Source organism: Oncorhynchus mykiss, chromosome 15 (assembly GCF_057628025.1).
Source record: "Oncorhynchus mykiss isolate SJ-2025 chromosome 15, ASM5762802v1, whole genome shotgun sequence".
Lineage (NCBI taxonomy): Eukaryota > Metazoa > Chordata > Actinopteri > Salmoniformes > Salmonidae > Oncorhynchus > Oncorhynchus mykiss.
The window spans coordinates 20,501,929-20,527,159 of record NC_143036.1 but is presented as its reverse complement, the minus strand read 5'-3'; the positions used below and the strand labels follow the sequence as shown (position 1 = coordinate 20,527,159).

The following is a 25,231-nucleotide window of genomic DNA, read 5'->3' as shown; positions in this document are numbered from 1 at the left end:
CACTAGCAGCGGAATGACACAGGCCTCGGGGACGACCACAGGGATGCTGTGCTGGTCAGTTGCAGCTGCCGAAGCTGCGGCGGTGTCAGACAGATGGGCCGGTTGCAGCTGCCGAAGTTGCGGTGGCGTCAGACAGACGGGACGGTTGCAGCTGCCGAAGTTGTGGCGGCGTCAGACAGACGGGCCGGTTGCAGCTGCCGAAGTTGCGGCGGCGTCGGACGGGCCAGTTGCAGCTGCCGAAGTTGCGGCGGCGTCGGACGGGCCAGTTGCTACTGCCGAAGTTGCGGCGGCGTCGAACGGGCCAGTTGCTACTGCCGAAGTTGTGGCGGCGTCAGACAGACGGGCCGGTTGCAGCTGCCGAAGTTGCGGCGGCGTCGGACGGGCCAGTTGCAGCTGCCGAAGTTGCGGCGGCGTCGGACGGGCCAGTTGCTACTGCCGAAGTTGCGGCGGCGTCGGACGGGCCAGTTGCAGCTGCCGAAGTTGCGGCGGCGTCGAACGGGCCAGTTGCTACTGCCGAAGTTGCGGCGGCGTCGGACGGGCCAGTTGCTACTGCCGAAGTTGCGGCGGCGTCGGACGGGCCAGTTGCTACTGCCGAAGTTGCGGCGGCGTCGGACGGGCCAGTTGCTACTGCCGAAGTTGCGGCGGCGTCGGACGGGCCGGTTGCTACTGCCGAAGTTGCGGCGGCGTCGGACGGGCCGGTTGCTACTTCCGAAGTTGCGGCGGTGTCGGACGGGCCAGTTGCTACTGCCGAAGTTGCGGCGGCGTCGGACGGGCCAGTTGCTACTGCCGAAGTTGCGGCGGCGTCGGACGGGCCAGTTGCCACTGCCGAAGTTGCGGCGGCGTCGGACGGGCCAGTTGCCACTGCCGAAGTTGCGGCGGCGTCGGACGGGCCAGTTGCCACTGCCGAAGTTGCGGCGGCGTCGGACGGGCCAGTTGCTACTGCCGAAGTTGCGGCGGTGTCAGACAGATGGGCCGGTTGCAGCTGCCGAAGTTGTGGCGGCGTCGGACGGGCCAGTTGCTACTGCCGAAGTTGCGGCGGTGTCGGACGGGCCAGTTGCTACTGCCGAAGTTGCGGCGGTGTCAGACAGATGGGCCGGTTGCAGCTGCCGAAGTTGCGGTGGCGTCAGACAGACGGGCCAGTTGCTACTGCCGAAGTTGTGGCGGCGTCGGAAGGGCCAGTTGCTACTGCCGAAGTTGTGGCGGCGTCGGACGGGCCAGTTGCTACTGCCGAAGTTGTGGCGGCGCCGGACGGGCCAGTTGCTACTGCCGGAGTTGTGGCGGCGTCGGACGGGCCAGTTGCAGCTGCCGAAGTTGCAGCGGTGTTGGACGCAGCGGTGTTGGACGGGCCATTTTCGGTCGATTATTCTGTCACGCTGTATAAATGATTGGAGACAGGCGCAGGAATAATATGCGGTTTTAATACTCCACCCCAAAAAATACAACATGCTACGAAAAGGCACGGGGACGAAGTTCAAAATAAACACATATACAAAAACACAGGGATGTAACCCAAACAAAAGAGGGAGGTTAAACTTCTAATAAATACACGGGACGAGACCCGTAATAACAATACACGGGACGAGAAGTAGTACCTGGGATCTGTTAGCAGCATTTTTGGAGGATCCGTGACAATATTTAATATACAATACACAAATCCAGTCAAAAGTTTGGGCACACTTACTCATTCAAGGGTTTTTCTTTGTTTTTACTATTTTCTACACTGTAGAATAATATTGAAGTCATCAAAACTATGAAATAACACATATGGAATCATGTAGTAACCACAAATGTGTTAAACAAATGAAAAAATACATTTTATATTTGAAATTCTTCCGAGTATCCACCCTTTACCTTGATGACAGCTTTGCAGACTCTTGGCATTCTCTCAAGTAGCTTCATGAGGAATGCTTTTCCAACAGTCTTGAAGGAGTTCCCACATATGCTGAGCACTTGTTGGCTGCTTTTACTTCACTCTGCGGTCCAACTCATCCGGAACCATCTCTGAGTTGATGTCAGGTGATTGTGTAGGCCGTGTGTAACGTGTACGCTGGGAGTCGGGAAGTACAGGGAGTACAGGGAGTACAAATTTTATAATAAATAGAACATAGTACAAAACACAAAGAGACAGGAAAGAGAAACAGAACCAAGGGAAGTGACAGATATAGGGGAGGTAATCAGAAAGGTGATAGAGTCCAGGTGAGTGTCATGAGGCGCAGGTGCGCGTAACGATGGTGGTAGGTGTAAGTAATGATGAGACAATGGGCGACGTCAAGCACCGGAGAGGGGGACGGGAGTAAACGTGACACCGGGGCTGCGTTTCAAATTCAAAGTAGACAGCCCTTGGCCGTAAACCCTCAGCCCTATGTCCTTGGGGGAATCCACGTCGCCATATTTGTCGTCGGTCCAAAAGATTAGCCAAGCAAGGGAAGTTTGCAACGTAAGCCCCTGAGCCCTTGCTTTTAACGTTGTTTGTGAGTGTACAATTAAGTTCACTTTGGGGCCTGAAACGCCCCATAATTAAATTTGTGAGGATTGTACATCCGCTAAGAAAAGTCAGCCAAAACTTAAAACCTCAACGTCAGTATGGACGTACAAGTTAAAGTAAAAACAAATGTAAATAAGTTAGAAATTGTGCCACTAATGCGCTACTAATGCACAAACACGTCTCATAAAGTAATTATGTTTTTGTTTAGTTCGCTTTTGGAAATTGTAGAAATAAAAAAAAATCCTTCTTCAGAAGTAGCTAGGCAGGCTAACGTTAGTTAGCTAATTAATTTACTAGCTATCATTAGGCGTATCTTAATATTTACATAGTTAATTTAAGTATACATGCAATCATAATTGACTGTAATGCATATAAAGCACCCACAAGGTACTGGTGGCTGAAAACACAATCATCGCGGGATGAACTAGTGACGAATTTCCGGGCAAGGGCTGTCCATTTAAAAATAATTCCTTTCTCCCTCGCCCATTGCCCTGCAAGGGTATACTCGTCTTCTGATGCAGAACTCCTTGGTCAAATAGCTCTTACACAGTCTGGAGGTGTGTTTTGGGTCATTGTCCTGTTGAAAAACAAATGATTGTCCCACTAAGCGCAAATCAAATCAAATGGTATTAGTCACATGCGCCGAATACAACAGGTGTAGACCTTACAGTGAAATGCTTACGGGGCACCGGTTACTTGAGGTAATATGTACATGTAGGCAGAGTTATTAAAGTGACTATGCATAGATGATAACAACAGAGAGTAAGCTGTGTAAAAGAGGGGGGAAATGCAAATAGTCTGGGTAGCCATTTGACTAGATGTTCAGGAGTCTTATGGCTTGGGGGTAGAAGCTGTTTAGAAGCCTCTTGGGCCTAGACTTGGCACTCCGGTACAGCTTGCCATGCGGTGGCAGAGAGAACATTCTATGACTAGGGTGGCTGGAGTCTTAGACAATTATTAGGGCCTTCCTCTGACACCGCCTGGTATAGAGGTCCTGGATGGCAGGATGCTTGGCCCCAGTGATGTACTGGGCCGTTCGCACTACCCTCTGTAGTGCCTCATGGTCGGAGGCCGAGCATTTGCCATACCAGGCAGTAATGCAACCAGTCAGGATGTTCTCGATGGTGCAGCTGTAGAACCTTTTGAGGACCTGAGGACCCATTCCAAATCTTTTCAGTATCCAGAGGGGGAAAAGGTTTTATTGTGCCCTCTTCATGACTGTCTTGGTGTGCTTGGATCATGTCTGTTTGTTGGTGATGTGGACACCAAGGAACTTGAAGCGCTTAACCTGCTCCTCTGCAGCACCGTCAATGAGAATGGGGGTATGCTCGGTCTTCCTTTTCCTGTAGTCCACAATCATCTCCTTTGTCTTGAACCAGGTGGGATGGCGTATTGCAGAATGCTGTGGTAACCATGCTGGTTAAGTGTGCCTTGAAATCTAAATAAATCACAGACAGTGTCACCAGCGAATCACTCCCTCACAATCACACCTCCTCCTCCATGCTTCCCTGTGGGAACCACACATGCGGAGATCATCCGTTCAACTACTTTGCGTCTCGCAAAGACAATGCGGTTAGAAAAAATCTCAAATTTGGACAGATTTCCACCGGTCTAATGTCCATTGTGCGTATTTCTTGGCCCATGCAAGTCTCTTCTTCTTATTGGTGTACTTTATTAGTGGTTTCTTTGCAGCAATTCGACCATGAAGGCCTGATTCACACAGTCTCCTCTGAACAGTTGATGTTGAGATATGTCTGTAACTTGAACTAGGTGGAGCATAGTTTTGGATTGCAATCTGAGGCTGGTAACTGTAATGAACTTCTCTTCTGCAGCAGAGGTAACTCTGGGTCTTCAATTCCTGTGGCGGTCCTCATGAGAGCCAGTTTCATCATGTTGCTTGATGGTTTTTGACACTGCACTTGAAGAAACTTTCAAGGTTCTTGACATTTTCCACATTGACTGACCATCATGTCTGTTCTTGCCATAATATGATCTTTTTCCAAATAGGGCTAGCTTCTGTATACCACCCTACTGTGTCACAACACAACTGATTGGCTCAAACGCATTAAGAAGGAAAGAAATTCCACAAATGAACTTTTAACACGGCACACCAGTTAATTGAAATGCATTCCAGGTGACTACTGTACCTCATGAAGCTGGTTGAGAGAATGCCAAGAGTGTGCAAAGCTGTCATCAAGTGAAAGGGTGGCTACTTTGAAGAATCTCAAATACAAAATATATTTTGATTTGTTTTACACTTTTTTGGTTACTAGATGATTCCATAACTGTTATTTCATAGCTTTGATGTCTTCTCTATTATTCTACAATGTAGAAAATAGTAAAAAATAAAGAAAAACCCTGTAATGAGTAAGTGTGTCCAAACTTTGGACTGGTAATGTATACGTGTGTGTGTGTGTGAACAAGCTCTATCTCTATGGTTATAACAACATTATATAGATTGTGTAGATCATATCAAAATTATATAATAGTGAACTGCTAGTCCATGACCTGTACCTGTGCAAGGCTCAACACTTATTCCCCTTTTCCCGTTAGTCGCGTAAAATCGGCCAGCTTGGAATCTGTGAGGGTTGGAGTTACCTGACCCAGAGGAGGGCTTGGAATGCGGTAGCCACGCCTGCGGCTCTCTCAGAGGAGGGGCGAGCAACATGTTAGGCTAGGCCACACGCTCACAGCCCTGCCCTGCGTCTGCCTCCCGCTCCTCCTCATTGGGGACTAGACATCCTTCCCTAATTCTTGCCTGATTTCTGAATGGTGGAGTCATTTGTCAGTTACAGGGTGGTCTTGTGAAGTTTTCATTGAGGAGGAGAAAAGTGTAATCATATGAGGTAAAGCATAGAGCTGTGCGGGGCTGGGTCGTGCGCGATGTCTGTTAAGGCTACTCCGAAAGAAATTATAGTCACGCTTTTACGCATTTCCAAGTGTCTTCTCTTACCAAACTAAAGGAGAATTAAGAAACAGGACGCTTGACTAACTCCGTTAACTATCCAAGACCGAGATTATGAATTTGCAACTTGCTGCCCGTATTTCATAATTGTTTTCTGTTTTAAGCACGGTGAAGTATTTATTTACTATAAGCGTGGTCCAACCGTTATCAACAGGTAGCAAGTTTAGTGTGGATAAACTGCAACATCGTTGTTACAACCACATTTTTCCCCTGTTAGAAATGGTGTGAAACTCCGTGTAACGTTTGTTATCCAACTGGCCCAGATGTTTAGGGTCTTGGATATGGGGTGTCGAAACTAAGGGCAGAGGAAGCAGCTGTACCTAAACTTTTCTCCGCTGTTGGCTATGACTTACCAAAAGCGCTGTTTTGGACTTGGACTTCTAAAAAGGATGTTGGAGACACCAACGGGACAATGCCCTCTCACCTGGACTTTGGAGAGAGCTGGACGGGTGCATTAAGATTCCCCAATGCCAGATAGCAGCGTATCACAATAAGACAGCTAGCTGCCTGTTTATATTTGATACATCTTAAGGAATGGCTTCCCAGGTGGTGTGCGGACTGATCTTCAGGCTGCTGCTGCCAGTTTGTCTCGCTGCAGGTAAGATTATATGAAGCGTGTTGCTAAAATTGCAGCTGCATCGATAATTGAAAATCCAAGAAATATGTGCAATAATCTAGACATATTACTGAAGTATTTTGAAAAGTTATTGGTTAGTTTTTTTGGGACTTACCATTCTGAATTGGAAAAGTTCTAAATCAGTCCACTAGCTACATTTGATAACAGCATAAACACGTAGAAAATAAAACAAGCAATAATAATAATATATGCACATCCATATAATAACGATAATAATAATTATTCATTACTATTATTAATATTATTACTGAGCTAACAATGTATCCTTCATCAGACCCAGTTATGCAACATTGCAAAAACTAACAAAACAATAACTCAGCTAAACTTGATGCAAGTAATAAAAATGGCTTAATTATTGATCACTCGATAAAATGTGCCAATATGAACTAATTTGAAGTAATACAAATATGCGACTAAAACTGTGTTTTTGTTTAGATTAATTAAAATAAATGAAATAGACTGTTTTGCATTTCGGGAATATCGTGTTGGAGGCCAAATAGGTTGTTAAGAAGCCATTGTGAAAATAAGTTATTTTCTAATAACTTCAGAGGTAGCATCTAAGCATAAAACACGTTTTAGAAGTTTTGTAAAGGATTTATGCTCAGATAATGAAATATTTGCTGTTTTAGAGATTATATTAGATGTGACTTTGATGGATTGTGTCTGACACTGTGATTATCTTCAACGTTTAATCCTATTTGCTTTGCTAAATTAAACTATGTGGATGGGGTGTCCAGCAGGACCATAGAACATCATTATATTGTTTAGCAGGACACTGTGGTCAGGTTGTCCTTGTCTGTGTTTCACTTCCTATCGTCAGAATATTCAGATTTGTATTCGGAATATTCTCACTACACAATAATTGCTCACGATCTCGCAGTATGGGGACTAATCTTGCTTTACAAACGAAACCAAAGGGAGCGAGCAAATGTATGTTTTGATGCCTCAAATCACTAGTCAAAGGCTGTGTAGGTTTTATAACACAATTGATGTGATGTTAAGGATGTGTGTTAAAAATGAATATAAACTAATTACATTTCTAAGGATCAGATTGGTGAGATATTGGAACAGATGCCTGCTACTGTAAATGATTGGTCACAATGTTTGGATGAACCTTACCAGGGGTACATTGCCTAGGGAATCAGTCTCAGATTTGAAGAAAATATGTGAAATCATTTAAGATATTTTATCAGCATCAACATTGTGTATTTCTATACTAAAGACTGTAGGGTTGGCAAACTACGACAGCAAAGGACATTATTATTAAATGACCAGGTATTCATTTTCAAAGCAGTGCAAACTAATGTGAAGTGAGCAACTTGCTGAGGTCATGTCACTTTTGACCATTGAAACCCCCAATATCTGTTATACATGAAACAATGGAAGTGTGTTTAGCTGGACATGGATGGACTGAGTCTATCAAATACAGTACAAAATGTCCACCAAATAAAGCATTAACCATTACACGGTTTGTTCTCAATGGCATCACCTCATAGGAGAGTCTTCATTGGGGTGGCAGCGTAGCCTAGTGGTTAGAGTGTTGGACTAGTAACTGAAAGTTTGAGAGATCAAATCCCCGATCTGACAAGGTATAAATCTGCCCCTGAACAAGGCAGTTAACCCACTATTCCAAGGCCTTCATAGAAAATAAAAATAAGAATTTATTCTTAACTGACTTGCCTGCTAAAAGAGAATTGTGTATGCCACCAACACATTCCTTCAGTTTGGCAGTGATAAAGATTTGTGTGGGAGACTATCAGCACCTCTCAAACCAGATTAACTTCCAACTTTGAAAGATGTTATATTACTCGTCCAGGTCTTCCTTCTTATTATTCCTCCCTTTTCAGTCCTTTTATCGGACTCTGTGCAGTCTCTTTTACGACACGCCCACAGTCAATGGGAGGACGAGCAGTCAGAGTTTCAGAGTCCCCTGGTAATGTGATTGTCCAGCGACATGTCTGTTCTATGACTCATGGTTTATCTGGAAGGCTTGTTTATACAGACCTATCGAAGCTGGGCGACCAATACCAGTGCTGATTGATATCTCTTGTTTTGGAGGAGTTCAGTCAATTAACAACTACCCATCCTCATGACTCACCATTGGCCAGATGGTGAAAATGTAGACCTCTACATTTTTTTGCAAGTGTTACCATCATTTTAAACACGACGGAGATAAAACATTTGGCAGTAATTTCCTGCAATTCTACACATTTTACCATGACTTATGCCATGTTCATGTGATATCTGAGTGAGAGTCACTCAGCAATCTATAAAATGTTAGCTGACATGGAAAAATTGACTGACATATCAATTGGACAAGTGCTGATGCATTACCACATTTTGAAATAGTTAAGATAGCATGTTGTGTATTCTACTAACAGTAAGATAATACCCCAACTGACTTCCTGGTTGGGGGCCCCCTATTGTCCACAGGGCCCTAAGCAGCTTCTTATGTGGCTTGTGTAAAACAGGTTTTATGCTCAGATAATGAAATATTTGCTGTTTTAGAGATGTTATTAGATGTGACTTTGATGGATTGTGTCTGACAGTGGGATTTTCTATAACGTTTTCAAAATATGGTATGATTACTTAGTTTTTTGTTTTTTCAAAATGGCTCCTTAATGTTTTTCAAAATCTTCTATGACTCTTTGAAACTTGGAGTGTTCTCAGGCAGCTGTGGTTGGGTCTTTTCTAGTAGAAACGGGGAGGCAGGTATCCTAGCAGTTGAGAGCCTTTGGCCAGTATTCGGAAGGTTGCTGGTTCAAATTCAAGTGATGCCTTGGTGAAAAATCTGTAGATGTGCCCTTGGGCAAGGCACTTAACCCTATCAGATGGTGAACATTTAGATTTATTTTAAAGTGGCACCATTAGGGTCATTTCTGGCATTTTGGAAGCCCTAAGCCAGATTTGGTTAATTCTGTTCATGTAGAGTATGATTACATTGGATGACTCATTTTGAAAGGTGTTTTTCAAAGTCCAGTTTGAGGAAGAGGGAGCGAGAAACAGAGAGAGAGAGGGAGGGTGAGACAGATCCACAGATGACGCAATCGCTATTGCACTCCACACTGCCCTTTCCCACTTTGACAAAAGGAACACATATGTGAGAATGCTGTTAATTGACTACAGCTCAGCATTCAACACCGTAGTGCTCTCCAAGCTCATCACTAAGTTAAGAACCCTGGGACTCTGAACACTTTCCTCTAGAACTGGATCCTGGAGGGATCCAGGGATGTCCCCAGGGAGTGAGGGTAGGCAACAATACACGGGGGCCCCTCAGAGGTACGTACCTAGTCCCCTCCTGTACTTCCTGTTAAACCACACCTGCGTGGCCGCGCACAACTCCAACACCATCATTACGTTTGCAGACGACACAACGGTGGTAGGCCTGATCACGGACGATGAAGATACAGCCTATAGGGAGGAGGTCAGAGACCTGGCAGTGTGGTGTCAGGACAAGAACCTCTCCCTCAACGTCAGCAAGACAAAGGAGCTGATCGTGGACTACAGGAAACTGAGGGCCGCCCCATCCACATTAACAGGGCTGTAGTGGAGCGGGTCGAGAGCTTCAAGTTCCTCTGTGTCTACATCACCAAGGATCTATCATGGTCCAAACACACCAACAAAGTTGTGGAGAGGGCACGACAACACTTCTTCCCCCTCAAAAAGTTCTACAGCTGCACCATTGAGAGCATCTTGACTGGCTGCATCACCGCTTGGTATGGCAACTGCTTGCCACCTGACCGCAAAACGATACAGAGTGTAGTGCGGATGACCCAGTACATCACTGAGCTAAGCTCCCTGCAATCCAGGACCTCTATACCAAGCAGTGTCAGAGGAAGGCCCTAAAAACTGTCAAAGACTCCAGCCAACCAAGTCATAGATTGTTGTCTCTGCTACACCACAGCAAACAGTGCACATGCCATTTCTGGAACCAAAAGGAACCAAAAGGACCAAAAGGACCCTGAACAGCTTCTACCCCCAAGCCATAAGACTGCTAAATAGTTAGTTAAATAGTTAACCAAATAGCTATCTGCATTGACCCTTTTTGCACTAACTTTTTTGACTCATCACATACGCTGCTGCTCCACATTTTGTTACGTTACAGTCTTATTCTAAAATTGATTCAATTTTTTTTTACTCGTTAATCTACACAGAATACCACATAATCACAAAGTGAAAACAGGTTTTTAGAAATGTTTGCTAATATATATATATATAAAAATACCTTACTTACATAAGTATTCAGACGCGTTGTTATGAGACTCGAATTGAGCTCAGGTGCATCCTGTTTCCATTGATCATCCTTAAGATGTTTCCTCAACTTCATTGAAGTCCACCTGTGGTAAATTCAATTGATTGGACATGATTTGGAAAGGCACACAACGGTCTATATAAGGTCACACAGTTGACAGTGCATGTCAAAGCAAAAAACAATCAAAGGAATTGTCCGTAGATCTCTGAGACAGGATTGTGTCGAGGCACAGATCTGGGGAAGGGTACCAAAAAATGTCTGCAGGATTGAAGGTCCCCAAGAACACAGTGGCCTCCATCATTCTTAAATGGAAGAAGTTTTGAACCACTAAGACTCTCCCTAGTGCTGGCTGCCCAGCCAAACTGAGAAATCGGGGGACAAGGGCCTTGGTCAGGGAGGTGACTAAGAACCCGAAGGTCACTCTAACAGAGCTCCAGAGTTCCTCTGTGTAGATGGGAGAACTTTCCAGAAGGACAACCATCTCTGCAGCACTACACCAATTAGGCCTTTATGGTAGCGTGGCCAGATGGAAGCCACTCCTCAGTAAAAGGCACATGACAGCCCACTTGGAGTTTGCCAAAAGGCACATAAAGGACTCTCAGATCATGAGAAACAAGATTGTCTGGTCTGATGAAACCAAGATTGAACTCTTTGGCCTGAAGGCCAAGCTACCCGTCTGGAGGAAACCTGGCACCATCCATACGGTGAAGCACAGTGTTAGCAACATCATGCTGTGGGGACATTTTTCAGAGGCAGGCACTGGGAGACTACTGGGAGACTAGGATCGAGGGAAAGAGGAACAGAGCAAAGTACAGAGAGATCCTTTATGAAAACATGCTCCAGAGTGCTCAGATCTCAGACTTGGTTCACCTTCCAACAGGACAATGACCCTAAGCACACAACCAAGGCAATGCAGGAGTGGCTTCGGGACAAGTCTCTGAATGTTCTTGAGTTGCCCAGCCAGAGTCCGGACTTGAACCTGATCGAACATCTCTGGAGAGACCTGAAAATAGCTGTGCAGCGATACTCCCCATCCAACCTGACAGAGCTTGAGAAGATCTGCAGAGAAGAATGGGAGAAACTCCCCAAATACAGGCGTGCCAAGCTTATAGCGTCATACACAAGAAAGTACTGAGTAAAGAGTCTGAATACTTATGTAAATGTGATATTTAAATATAGTTTTTTTTTATAAATGTACAAAAATGTATAAAACCCTTTTTTGCTTTGTCATTATGGGGTATTGTGTGTAGATGGGTAGATGGGTGACAAAAACATCTATTTAATCCATTTTGAATTCAGGCTCTAACACAACAAAATGTGCAATAAGTCAAGGAGTATTAATAATATCTGAAGGCACTGTACATGATGGTCCAAGCAGAAGCAAACATTTGTCTGGACTAGGTGTCAAATACCTAGGGAGAAATACTTCCATTTTGGGGGGGTATACATGTGTGATTATTATTCCATTTCTGGTCAGTTGGTTGAAGTTTAATCTAAGTTAAAGTGCCTCTAAAGCAGTTGATGCCATTATCAGTAAAACAGTTTATAGCCCATTGTTAAAATAAGATGGGGTTTTATCACTCTGTAGTTCCCTGGAGATCTCTCACTCTCTGTCTCTCTCTCTCACTCTCTGTCTCTCTCTCTCACTCTCTGTCTCTCTCTCTCTCTCGATCTCCCTTTCGTTTGGCTTTATAGTCAGACTATTCATACAGTTTTATCTAACTGTTTCCTGTCTATAATCTGACAGTGCCACTGAAATACACTCAGCCACCTGAATGGATCTTTTGTGCGAACTCCCCCAACCACACAGAACCCAGAGCCCCCCCCCCCCCCCCACACACACACACACTTAAGCAATCACAGACAGACTACAAGAAACAAGCCAGTTGTATATCACACCTGACAATGTCTGGTTATAAGAGCTGAAGATGTGTGCTAAAGTGGCTTCGGGACAAGTCTCTGAATGATCTTGAGTGGCCCAGCCAGAGCCCGGATTTGAACCTGATCAAACATCTCTGGAGAGACCTGAAAATAGCTGGTCTCTCCTTAAGAGGATCTGCAGAGACGAATGGAAGAAACTCCCCAAATACAGGTGTGCCAAGCTTGTAGCGTCATACCCAAGAAGACTCTGTAATCGCTGCCGAAGGTGCTTCAACAAAGTACTGAGTAAAGGGTCTGAACACTTATGTAAATGTTATATTTCAGTTGTTGTTGTTTTTTATGTCTAAAAACCTGTCTTTGCTTTGTCATTATGGGGTATTGTGTGTAGATTGATGAGGGGTAAAAAAACTATTTAATTAATTTTAGAATAAGGCTGTAACGTTACAAAATGTGGAAATGTCAAGGGGTCTGAATACTTCCCGAATGCATGGTATGTACTGTACATATCTACCTCAATTACCTCGTACCCCTGCACATAGACTCAGTACTGGTAGCCCTTGTATATTGCCATGTTATCATTATGCATTATGTATCTATTATTATTACTGCTATTATTATGTGTTTTACTTTTCTATTATTTCACTACTTTCTTTCTCTCTGCATTGTTGGGAAGGGCCCGTAAGCATTTCCCTGTTAGTCCACACCTGTTGTTTGCAAAGCATGTGACGAATAGATGTTTTATTTGAGACGGTGGTCTTCCTATCACCTGATGAAACAGCTTCTCCAAGGATAGTTTGTATCTGATCTATCTCACTTGAAATAAGAGTGACGGTATTTGCCTTCTTAACAAATGATAGGACATAAGAATCCATGAGCTTTTAGACCAAGTAGAGTGATAGCTGTTTCTAACTATACATCTCAACCAGTGAGACTAATGTGTAAACAAAAGAAGACATTATACCTGAGTGCTATTTCATGTTCCAGTCATAGCCTACTGCCCCCTCAAGTTCCCCTCACAGCGCACTGGTGACCATCAACCAATTTTGTTTAGCTTTTATTAAAGCTTTTTATGCGGTTTTCTCTTTGGAAAAACACTATTTTTTTTGCATGGGTCCCCAGGATGTATACAGAGACTATAAAGTTTATAGAGAGCTGCGCCGGTGAATGAGCTAAATGGATAAATGAAGCTGTGCATGGCTGGAGAGGAAGGGACCAGTGTTTGTACATGGTGTGCCGCAAGGCTTTCCAGATAACTTTAAGCTGTCCCTTAGCACTGAGTCTTGCCACGCATGCCTCTTCTCTGGCCTTGAAAACAACTGTTACTGGAACTTTTGGAAGCCTCATGGGCTCTGCTAAATTATCATGGTGGCTGCCATTTGTGCTGAGTTACCCAGCATCTTCCCTGGATTAGTCTGAGAAGTTGAGCATTTAAATGAGGCTGGGATTTGAGTGTGTGCTGCCCCAAGAACACATATTGCTTTCTCTCCTCCTTCTTATCAGTAAAACATCTCTCTCTCTCTCTCTCTCTCTCTCTCTCTCTCAATTCAATTTAAGGGCTTTATTGGCATGGACAACACATGTTAACATTTCTGAAGCAAGTGAAGTAGATAGTAAACAAAAGTAAAATAAACAATACAAATTAACAGTAAACATTAACAGTCTTTAGTCAATAAGTATTCAACCATTTTGTTGTTGTTGTGTTTATCATGATTTTTGAATGACTACCTCATCTCTGTACCCCACATATACAATAATTATCTGTAAGGTTCCTCAGTTGAGCAGTGAATTTCAAACACAGATTCAACCACAAAGACCAGGGAGGTTTTCCAATGCCTTGCAAAGAAGGGCACCTAATGGTAGATGCATTGAATATTCATTTGAGCATGGTGAAGTTATTAATTACACTTTGGATGGTGTATCAATACACCCAGTAACTACAAAGATACAGGTGTCCTTCCTAACTCAGTTGCCGGAGAGGAAGGAAACCGCTCAGGGATTTCAACATGAGGCCAATGGTGACTTTAAAACAATTACATAGTGTAATGGCTGTGATATGACAAAACGGAGGATGGATCAACAACATTGTAGTTTACTCCACAATACTAACATTATTAACAGAATAAAAATATTCCAAAACATGCATCCTGTTTGCAACAAGGCACTAAAGTAATACTGACTTTCTGTCCTGAATACATATTGTATTGTTTGGGGCAAATCAATACAACACATTACTGAGTACCACTCTGCATATTTTTAATTATAGAGGTAGCTGCATCATGTTATAGTTATGCTTTTAATTGTTACAGACTGGGGAGTTAAAACACAAGGCCAAATCTACAATGGAGTCGCTTACCAAGAAGACTGTGAAGGTTCTTGAGTGGCCAAGTTACAGTTGTGACTTAAATCTGCTTGATAATCCATGATAATGATTAACAACCAATTTGACAGAGCATGAAGAATTTTGAAAATAATAATGTAATAATATAGGGGCGGCAGGTAGACTAGTGGGTAGAGCATTGGGCCAGTAACCGGAAGGTTGCTGGATCGAATACCTGAGCTGATAAGGTAAAATTCTGTTGTTCTGCCCCTGAACAAGGCAGTTAACCCACTCTTCCCTGGTAGGCTGTCATTGTAAATAAGAATTTGTTGTTAACTGACTTGCATAGGTAAAAAATATTGTATAGTCCAGCTGTTGGAAAACTCTTACACACTTACCCAGAAAGAGTCACAACTGTAAGGTGGTTCTAACATGTATTGACTCAGGGGTGTGAATACTTATGTGAATGAGATCTATCTGCATTTAATTTTCAATATATTTGCAAACATTTCTAAAACATATTTTCACTTTGTCATTACGGGGTATTGTGTGTAGATGGGTGAGAGAAAAAATCTATTTAATTCATTTTGAATTCAGGCTGTAACACCACAAAATGTGGAATAAGTCAAGTGGTATGAATCATTTCTGAAGGCATTGTACATGATGTCCCCAGCAGAAGCAAACATTTGTCTGGACATGGAGTCAAATACCTAGTGAGAAATATATCAAAACATTTTGGGGTATAAATTTGTGATTATTTTTCCATTCCTGGTCAGTTGGATAAAGTTTAATTTAAGTTTACGCCATTATCAGGAAAACAGCTTTTGGCCCATTGTTAAAATAAGATGGGGATTTATCACTCTGTAGTTCCCTGGAGCGCTCTCTTTCTCTCTCTCTCTCTCTCTCTCTCTCTCTCTCTCTCTCTCTCTCTCTCTCTCTCTCTCTCTCTCTCTCTCTCTCTCTCTCTCTCTCTCTCTCTCTCTCTCTCTCTCTCTCTCTCAATTCAATTTGTCAATTCAAAGGGCTTCATTGGCATGGGAAACACATGTTAACATTGCCAAAGCTAGTGAGGTAGATAATATACAAAAGTGAAATAAACAATAAAAATTAACAGTAAACATTACACATACAGAAGTTTCAAAACAATAAAGACATTACAAATGTCATAATATATATATACAGTTTTGTAACAATGTACAAATGGTTAAAGTACTCTCTCTCTCACACTCTCTCTCACTCTCTCTCTCCTCCCCCTTTGGCTTTATAGTCAGACTATTCATACAGTTTTATCTTAACTGTTTCCTGTCTATAATCTGACAGCAGTGCCACTGAAATACACTCAGCCACCTGAATGGACCTTTTGTGCGAACTCCCCCAACCACACAGAACCCAGAGCCCCTCCCACCCATCCACTTAAGCAATCACAGGCAGACTACTAGAAACAAGCCAGTTCTATATCACACCTCACAGTGTCTGGTTTCAAGAGCTAAAGATGTGTTTTTGTTTTACCTTTCAATTCTATCTCAAGTTAATTATAGGATTGACATTGTGTGTAAAATAATGGGGTAAGAATAAGATTCTTTCCAGTTTAGTAGGTTTGTTAATCTGACAGTGAAAGTATAATTAGAAAGCCTTCTGAATAAGCCCATCGATTACTTAGGTGATTGAGGTTACTGAAATACACCTCCCACGTTCTTACTATACTGTATTTAACACAGCCAAGACTCCTGGATACAGGGCCCATGATTGATTGCGGACATCATTTATACAGCTCAGAAATGTAACTTTGGCTGGAGGGTACTTAGTTTAGGCTTAGGCCCATATACCTTGTCTAAATAAAGAATCAACAGGTTATTATTGTTTCAGGGTTTACCTTTGCCACACGAGGTAGTCACTCCATTGAGCAAGGCTGTGAGGGGGCTAACGCTGCTCACACTGGCAGCTGCATTGCTCGTTTGTTTGTTGGACCGACGTGCAAATTGACGAGCTAGCAGACGCCAACGCTTAACAATACAGACCTGTGGAAGCAACGGTCACACTGAAAGATGTGCCAAGCCTTTGGTCCCAAAGCTCCCACTTGCAGACAAAACAAACATTTGTATTTAAGCTTTCTGTCTTTTACCACAGTTCTGCCTGTTACAGAAATTAACACAATTTAATATTCTGGTAGCACAACCTGTTGTTGTCGTGGTATCTGATGTCTTTGTGGTAAAGTGATTTCAGTATTAGTGTTTAATTTTTTTTCTACTGAGTCAGTGGTGGCTGGTTGATGTACTCATCAAGAATAACCTTATGCAACAATGCCTATGGATTCTTCCATTAATAACCCTGTAATGAACTTCCCGTCTCTCTGATTCTGGTCTCGCATCATCTCAATGATGACTCATATCTGTTTAACTGGCTATTGAAATAGCTTCCAGAAAGGGTTAGTCATAGAAGTCAATCAACTAGGAGACAGATGGTAGTTCTTGCAAGGCATCTGGGCTCCCGAGTGACACCAAGGTCTAAGTCACTGCATCTCAGTGCTAGAAGCGTCACTACAGACCCTGGTTTGACTCCAGGCTGTATCACAACCGGCCGTGATTGGGAGTTACTGGTAGTTTGTCTTGGGGTCATGAACTATCCCCCAGACTCTTCCACAATCACCATGGGTGCGTTGGTATTGAGCTAAGACTAAGAGTACCATGAATCAAACTGTAGTTAGTTACTAAAACTCAGGACCCTGTTCCCTCAATCCTGGATACTGGGCTTCTGATAAGTCAAAAATAGTATTATTTTTGCACTGCAAGAATGCAAGTATTCTCAATTTACGGACACAGTTTGGCACACAATTTTATCTAAACTGACTACCATAATGTACAATGGTAGTATCATCCGATTACCAGTCAGTTGTTTCTTAAAGAGTTAAATCCCTGAGGGTGGAAAGGTGGACATGGCAGGGTGATGGTAAAAGTGATGTGGGGTGGGGGAGTGGGAATTGCAGGCAGAGTGCAGCTAGTTTTAGTCTGGGTTTTTTGAGCAACAAGGCTCACTAGAGTTAGTTCTGTCTCATTCCTGAACTTCAGACATTTTTAAGTTTGGCAGTTCTAGTGTAAACAGAGCCCAGTTAAATAACAGATTGAGTTACCTGTGAAAACGGAACCATTTTGGAGGGGGCCGGTGAGAGAGGCGAACTTGGGTGTCTGCACACACTGTTCCCTCCGGACGTTTCTGTCCTCTCCGCCTCCCATTAATTTCACCAGCATCAATGAACTGACATCTTTACGCCTAACATTAATGTTTAGCTCTGATATAAAAATTTGGGAACATTTTGGGGTCTTTTTAATATGTTTTGGATATATATTCATCGGCACTTGGTATTATTTTAACGTCAACATCAATGTTATTCAGTGTAGACACGGACTATGCCAGGGACTTCGAGAATTTTCTCTCAGCCAAAAACTCACCGAACAGAAAACACTTACTCTGAATAAACAATACTGCCAGAAAGAACCGTCAATATTGAAACGACAACTATTCATAAATCTTCAGGCCAGTTCTGATTATTAATACTGAAAAACCCAGAAAGTTGATTGACACCAATGTATGATTTACTGTGAAAGTCTAAATTGCTTATCTCTCAAGTCATTAGTAAGATAAATAAGATCAGTAGTTTTATATTAATGACCATCACTCAAGATCATAACTTTATATTAAAGATATGTGATAGTATAACATGTCTTGTATTTCACATGTACTTTATATGGTATCCTTGACTCTCCATCCCTCACACCTTGATGTCCCTCATAACCGTGCAGTTTAAAATCTGAATTACACATTTCCTGGAGCAAAATATAATTTCAGTAAACCAAGAGATATTCTCTGTATAGCCAATCATGTGTTATGAAACATACATCTGACTTTCAACATTACTTATTTGCTTTCTGTGTCCACTTGAGAGCATCGTGCCTATGGTGCTGTAAAAAGCTCAAAAGTATTGCATGATTTCTAGGACTTGGGCTTTACTGACCAAACAAAACCAAAATAATATCCCCAAAAAAGAATATGGGTACATGTATGGTTATTTATTTTGCCAAGCAAAGGTGTGTCCTGGTGGGTGTGTTGTGGGCAATTCCACTGAAACAGAATTAGGCGTTGTTTTTTCACTTTAAAATATAGGCCAAACAAAAAGCATTCATTTCAAAGTTGAACAAAGCATACAACTCTAAGCACAAAAAATGAATAGAAGTGGAAGAACTGTGCCGATGCAACAGAAAAACGTTAAAATCTCCCTCAGGTTTTTATGCGACCACGTTTTCCCAAAATATTGCCTCCACATTAAGATTCAAAGATGTCTGCAGAAAGACTGGGTTGTCAGCTATGACATGTCACCTTGAGTTTAAAAACATATATTTTGGTTATTGAACTACAGTACAGTAAGAGAAGTGGATTTACACCCGGTAATGGAATACGGATATATAATTACATCATGGGTCTCTGATCTGTACTACACAGAAATGCATAATTATGGATATGAATGTCATTCTCTTCATGTTTCACAAGTTTGGACATCACAGAGCAGCACAGCACAGCACAGCACAGTTGAGTACAGTGCATTACAATACACCACAGCACAGCACAGCAGAGCAGAGCACAGTAGAGTACAGTGCATAACAATACACCACAGCACAGCACAGCACAGCAGAGCACAGTAGAGTACAGTACATTACAATACACCACAGCACAGCACAGCACAGTAGAGTACAGTGCATAACAATACACCACAGCACAGCACAGCACAGCAGAGCACAGTAGAGTACAGTACATTACAATACACCACAGCACAGCAGAGCACAGTAGAGTACAGTGCATTACAATACACCACAGCACAGCAGAAAGTACAGTGCATTACAATACACCACAGCACAGCAAAGCACAGCAGAGCAGATTAGGGTAGAGTGCAGTAGAGTACACTAGAGTTCAGTAAAGTAATATATTGTACTCTACTGTACTATACTTTATACTTTTCTTTACTGTAATGTACTGTATTGTACAGTCCATATGGCCGCGCCAACTTCCTCTCATCTATCATTTGTTTTATCATTATTATTATTATTATTATTATCGAAGGCCTATTTAAGAATTTAAAACAGTTCTTTATATTTTTAAAAAGTGTTTTATTTCATCTTTGTCCACTACATGTCCATTCTCCTTGTAGTCTTCTTTTCACTATACTCTTTCTCCTCTAACTGTTGATTTACACCAATGAAAAAGGCCTATATCTTAACAATCAACAGTAGCCTAGGCCAATGCTCCTTTCACTATACTCTTTCTCCTCTAACTGTTGATTTACACCAATGAAAAAGGCCTATATCTTAACAATCAACAGTAGCCTAGGCCAATGCTCCTTTCACTATACTCTTTCTCCTCTAACTGTTGATGTACACCAATGAAAAAGGCCTATATCTTAACAATCAACAGTAGCCTAGGCCAATGCTCCTTTCACTATACTCTTTCTGTTATGGTGAGTGAATGAGGACCCAAAAGCGAACTAACTTAAACAGAGCTTCTTTAATAACCAAACATAGGTAGGCTCAGATAGACCGGCAGATTCCGACAGGACAGGACAAGGTTACAGCAAACATGACGATAGTCTGGCTCAGGCATGAAACACAACAAACAAGAATCCGACAAGGACAGGAACAGAAACAGAGAGAGATATAGGGACCTAATCAGAGGGAAAAAGGGAACAGGTGGGAAACGGGGTGAATGGGTAGTTAGAGGAGACAAGGAACAGCTGGGGGAAAGCGGGGGAGAAAAGGTAACCTAACAACGACCAGCAGAGGGAGACAGGGTGAAGGGAAAGGACAGAGACAAGACACAACATGACAGTACCCCCCCACTCACCGAGCGCCTCCTGGCGCACTCGAGGAGGAAACCTGGCGGCAACGGAGGAAATCCTCGATCAGCGCACGGTCCAGCACGTCCCGAGAGGGGACCCAACTCCTCTCCTCAGGACCGTACCCCTCCCAATCTACGAGGTACTGGTGACCACGGCCCCGAGGACGCATGTCCAAAATTCTACGGACCCTGTAGATGGGTGCGCCCTCGACAAGGATGGGGGGGGGGGGGGAAGACGAGCGGGGGCGCGAAGGATGGGCTTGATGCAGGAGACATGGAAGACCGGGTGGACGCGACGAAGGTATCGCGGAAGAAGAAGTCGAACTGCGACAGGATTAATGACCCGAGAAATACGGAACGGACCAATGAACCGCGGGGTCAACTTGCGAGAAGCCGTCTTAAGGGGAAGGTTCTGAGTGGAGAGCCAAACTCTCTGACCGCGACAATATCTAGGACTCTTAGTTCTACGCTTATTAGCAGCCCTCACAGTCTGCGTCCTATAACGGCAAAGTGCAGACCTGACCCTCTTCCAGGTGCGCTCGCAACGTTGGACAAAAGCCTGAGCGGAGGGGACGCTGGACTCGGCGAACTGAGATGAGAACAGCGGAGGCTGGTACCCGAGGCTACTCTGAAAAGGAGATAGCCCGGTCGCAGACGAAGGAAGCGAGTTGTGGGCGTATTCTGCCCAGGGGAGCTGTTCTGACCAAGACGCAGGGTTACGAAAAGAAAGACTGCGTAAGATGCGACCAATAGTCTGATTGGCCCGTTCTGCTTGACCGTTAGACTGGGGGTGAAAGCCGGAAGAGAGACTGACGGAAGCCCCAATCAAACGGCAAAACTCCCTCCAAAATTGAGACGTGAATTGCGGACCTCTGTCCGAAACGACGTCTGACGGAAGGCCATGAATTCTGAAAACATTCTCGATGATGATTTGTGCCGTCTCTTTAGCAGAAGGAAGCTTAGCAAGGGGAATGAAATGAGCCGCCTTAGAGAACCTATCGACAACCGTAAGAATAACAGTCTTCCCCGCTGACGAAGGCAGTCCGGTGACAAAATCTAAGGCGATGTGAGACCACGGTCGAGAGGGAATAGGAAGCGGCCTGAGACGGCCGGCAGGAGGAGAGTTACCGGACTTAGTCTGCGCGCAGACCGAACAAGCAGCCACGAAACGACGCGTGTCATGCTCCCGGGTGGGCCACCAAAAACGCTGGCGAATGGAAGCAAGCGTACCCCGAACGCCAGGGTGGCCGGCTAACTTGGCAGAGTGAGCCCACTGAAGAACGGCCAGACGAGTAGGAACGGGAACGAAAAGAAGGTTCCTAGGACAAGCGCGCGGCGACGGAGTGTGAGTGAGCGCTTGTTTTACCTGCCTCTCAATTCCCCAGACAGTCAACCCGACAACACGCCCCTCAGGGAGAATCCCCTCGGGGTCAGTGGAGGCTACTGAAGAACTGAAGAGACGAGACAAAGCATCAGGCTTGGTGTTCTTAGAGCCCGGACGATAAGAAATCACGAACTCGAAACGAGCAAAAAACAGCGCCCAACGCGCCTGACGCGCATTAAGTCGTTTGGCAGAACGGATGTACTCAAGGTTCCTATGGTCAGTCCAAACGACAAAAGGAACGGTCGCCCCCTCCAACCACTGTCGCCATTCGCCTAGGGCTAACCGGATGGCGAGCAGTTCGCGGTTACCCACATCATAGTTACGTTCCGACGGCGACAGGCGATGAGAAAAATACGCGCATGGGTGGACCTTGTCGTCAGAGAGGGAGCGCTGAGAAAGGATGGCTCCCACGCCCACCTCTGACGCGTCAACCTCGACAACGAACTGTCTAGAGACGTCAGGTGTAACAAGGATAGGAGCGGATGTAAAACGATTCTTGAGGAGATCAAAAGCTCCCTGGGCGGAAACGGACCACTTAAAGCACGTCTTGACAGAAGTAAGGGCTGTGAGAGGAGCTGCCACCTGACCGAAATTACGGATGAAACGACGATAGAAGTTCGCGAAGCCGAGAAAGCGCTGCAGCTCGACGCGTGACTTAGGGACGGGCCAATCAATGACAGCTTGGACCTTAGCGGGATCCATCTTAATGCCTTCAGCGGAAATAACAGAACCGAGAAATGTGATGGAGGAGGCATGAAAAGTGCACTTCTCAGCCTTCACAAAAAGACAATTCTCTAAAAGGCGCTGGAGGACACGTCGAACGTGCTGAACATGAATCTGGAGTGACGGTGAAAAAATCAGGATATCGTCAAGGTAAACGAAAACAAAGATGTTCAGCATGTCTCTCAGGACATCATTGACTAATGCCTGAAAGACAGCTGGAGCGTTAGCGAGGCCGAAAGGAAGAACCCGGTATTCAAAGTGCCCTAACGGAGTGTTAAACGCCGTCTTCCACTCGTCCCCCTCCCTGATGCGCACGAGATGGTAAGCGTTACGAAGGTCCAACTTAGTGAAAAACCTGGCTCCCTGCAGGATCTCGAAGGCTGAAGACATAAGAGGAAGCGGATAACGATTCTTCACTGTTATGTCATTCAGCCCTCGATAATCTATGCAGGGGCGCAGAGACCCGTCCTTCTTCTTGACAAAAAAAAACCCCGCTCCGGCGGGAGAGGAGGAGGGGACTATGGTACCGGCGTCAAGAGCTACAGACAAATAATCTTCGAGAGCCTTACGTTCGGGAGCCGACAGAGAGTATAGTCTACCCCGGGGGGGGGTGGTTCCCGGAAGGAGATCAATACTACAATCATACGACCGGTGTGGAGGAAGAGAGGTGGCCCTGGACCGACTGAACACCGTGCGCAGATCGTGATATTCCTCCGGCACCCCTGTCAAATCACCAGGCTCCTCCTGTGAAGAAGAGACAGAGGAAACAGGAGGGATAGCAGACATTAAACATTTCACATGACAAGAGACGTTCCAGGAGAGGATAGAATTACTAGACCAATTAATGGAAGGATTATGACAAACTAGCCAGGGATGGCCCAAAACAACAGGTGTAAAAGGTGAACGAAAAATTAAAAAAGAAATGGTTTCACTATGATTACCAGAAACAGTGAGGGTTAAAGGTAGCGTCTCACGCTGAATCCTGGGGAGAGGACTACCATCCAGGGCGAACAAGGCCGTGGGCTCCTTTAACTGTCTGAGAGGAATGTCATGTTCCCGAGCCCAGGTCTCGTCCATAAAACAGCCCTCCGCCCCAGAGTCTATTAAGGCACTGCAGGAAGCTGACGAACCGGTCCAGCGTAGATGGACCGACAAGGTAGTGCAGGATCTTGAAGGAGAGACAGGAGTAGTAGCGCTCACCAGTAGCCCTCCGCTTACTGACGAGCTCTGGCCTTTTACTGGACATGAAGTGACAAAATGACCAGCGGAACCGCAATAGAGACAGAGGCGGTTGGTGATTCTCCGTTCCCTCTCCTTAGTCGAGATGCGGATACCTCCCAGCTGCATGGGCTCAGCACCCGAGCCGGCAGAGGAAGATGGTAGTGATGCGGAGAGGGAGGCGACGGAGAGCGCGAGCTCCTTTCCACGAGCTCGGTGACGAAGATCAACCCGTCGCTCAATGCGAATAGCGAGTTCAATCAAGGAATCCACGCTGGAAGGAACCTCCCGGGAGAGAATCTCATCCTTTACCTCTGCGCGGAAACCCTCCAGAAGACGAGCGAGCAAGGCCGGCTCGTTCCAGCCACTGGAGACAGCAAGAGTGCGAAACTCAATAGAGTAGTCTGTTATGGATCGATTGCCTTGACATAGGGAAGACAGGGCCCTGGAAGCCTCCTCCCCAAAAACAGATCGATCAAAAACCCGTATCATCTCCTCCTTAAAGTCCTGATACTGGTTAGTACACTCAGCCCTTGCCTCCCAGATTGCCGTGCCCCACTCACGAGCCCGTCCAATAAGGAGAGATATGACGTAGGCGACACGAGCAGTGCTCCTGGAGTAAGTGTTGGGCTGGAGAGAAAACACAATATCACACTGGGTGAGGAACGAGCGGCATTCAGTGGGCTCCCCAGAGTAACACGGCGGGTTATTGATTCTGGGCTCCGGAGATTCGAAAGCCCTGGAAGTGGCCGGTGGATCGAGGCGGAGATGGTGAACCTGTTCTGTGAGGTTGGAGACTTGGGTGGCCAGGGTCTCAACGGCATGTCGAGCAGCAGACACTTCCTGCTCGTGTCTGCCTAGCATCGCTCCCTGGATCCCGACGGCTGAGTGGAGAGGATCCGAAGTCGCTGGGTCCATTCTTGGTCGGATTCTTCTGTTATGGTGAGTGAATGAGGACCCAAAAGCGAACTAACTTAAACAGAGCTTCTTTAATAACCAAACATAGGTAGGCTCAGATAGACCGGCAGATTCCGACAGGACAGGACAAGGTTACAGCAAACATGACGATAGTCTGGCTCAGGCATGAAACACAACAAACAAGAATCCGACAAGGACAGGAACAGAAACAGAGAGAGATATAGGGACCTAATCAGAGGGAAAAAGGGAACAGGTGGGAAACGGGGTGAATGGGTAGTTAGAGGAGACAAGGAACAGCTGGGGGAAAGCGGGGGAGAAAAGGTAACCTAACAACGACCAGCAGAGGGAGACAGGGTGAAGGGAAAGGACAGAGACAAGACACAACATGACACTTTCTCCTCTAACTGTTGATTTACACCAATGAAAAAGGCCTATATCTTAACCACCAACAGTAGCCTAGGCCAATGCTCCTTTCACTTGCTCTCTTTCTCCTCGGCAGCAGGCGCCCCTGATGTGAGCAGCCGGAACTAGTTTCAGCTGGACATAGGCTATACGTTTTATAGAGTTGCAA

At 44.8% G+C, this 25,231-nt stretch overlaps 2 protein-coding genes across 2 annotated transcripts in view; one reads left to right on the top strand and one right to left on the bottom strand.

Annotated features, from left to right (window-relative positions):
* Positions 1 to 331: 331 nt before the first annotated feature.
* Positions 332 to 1,351, bottom strand: LOC149977416 (uncharacterized; the record flags this gene model as incomplete). The annotated part of the gene is made up of 2 exons (XM_090201540.1): positions 332 to 957; positions 1,153 to 1,351. Coding segments are annotated over 2 exons (825 nt in total), but the record flags the coding sequence as incomplete, so codon positions are not given.
* Positions 1,352 to 5,166: 3,815 nt separating this feature from the next.
* LOC110490939 (piezo-type mechanosensitive ion channel component 2) overlaps positions 5,167 to 25,231 on the top strand; it is a 159,616-nt gene continuing 139,551 nt past the window's right edge. Inside the window, exon 1 of the mRNA XM_036944026.2 lies at positions 5,167 to 6,048. Coding sequence (XP_036799921.1) covers positions 5,985 to 6,048 — 64 coding nt within the window. The 5' untranslated portion in view covers positions 5,167 to 5,984. The remainder of the gene's footprint in view (positions 6,049 to 25,231) is intronic.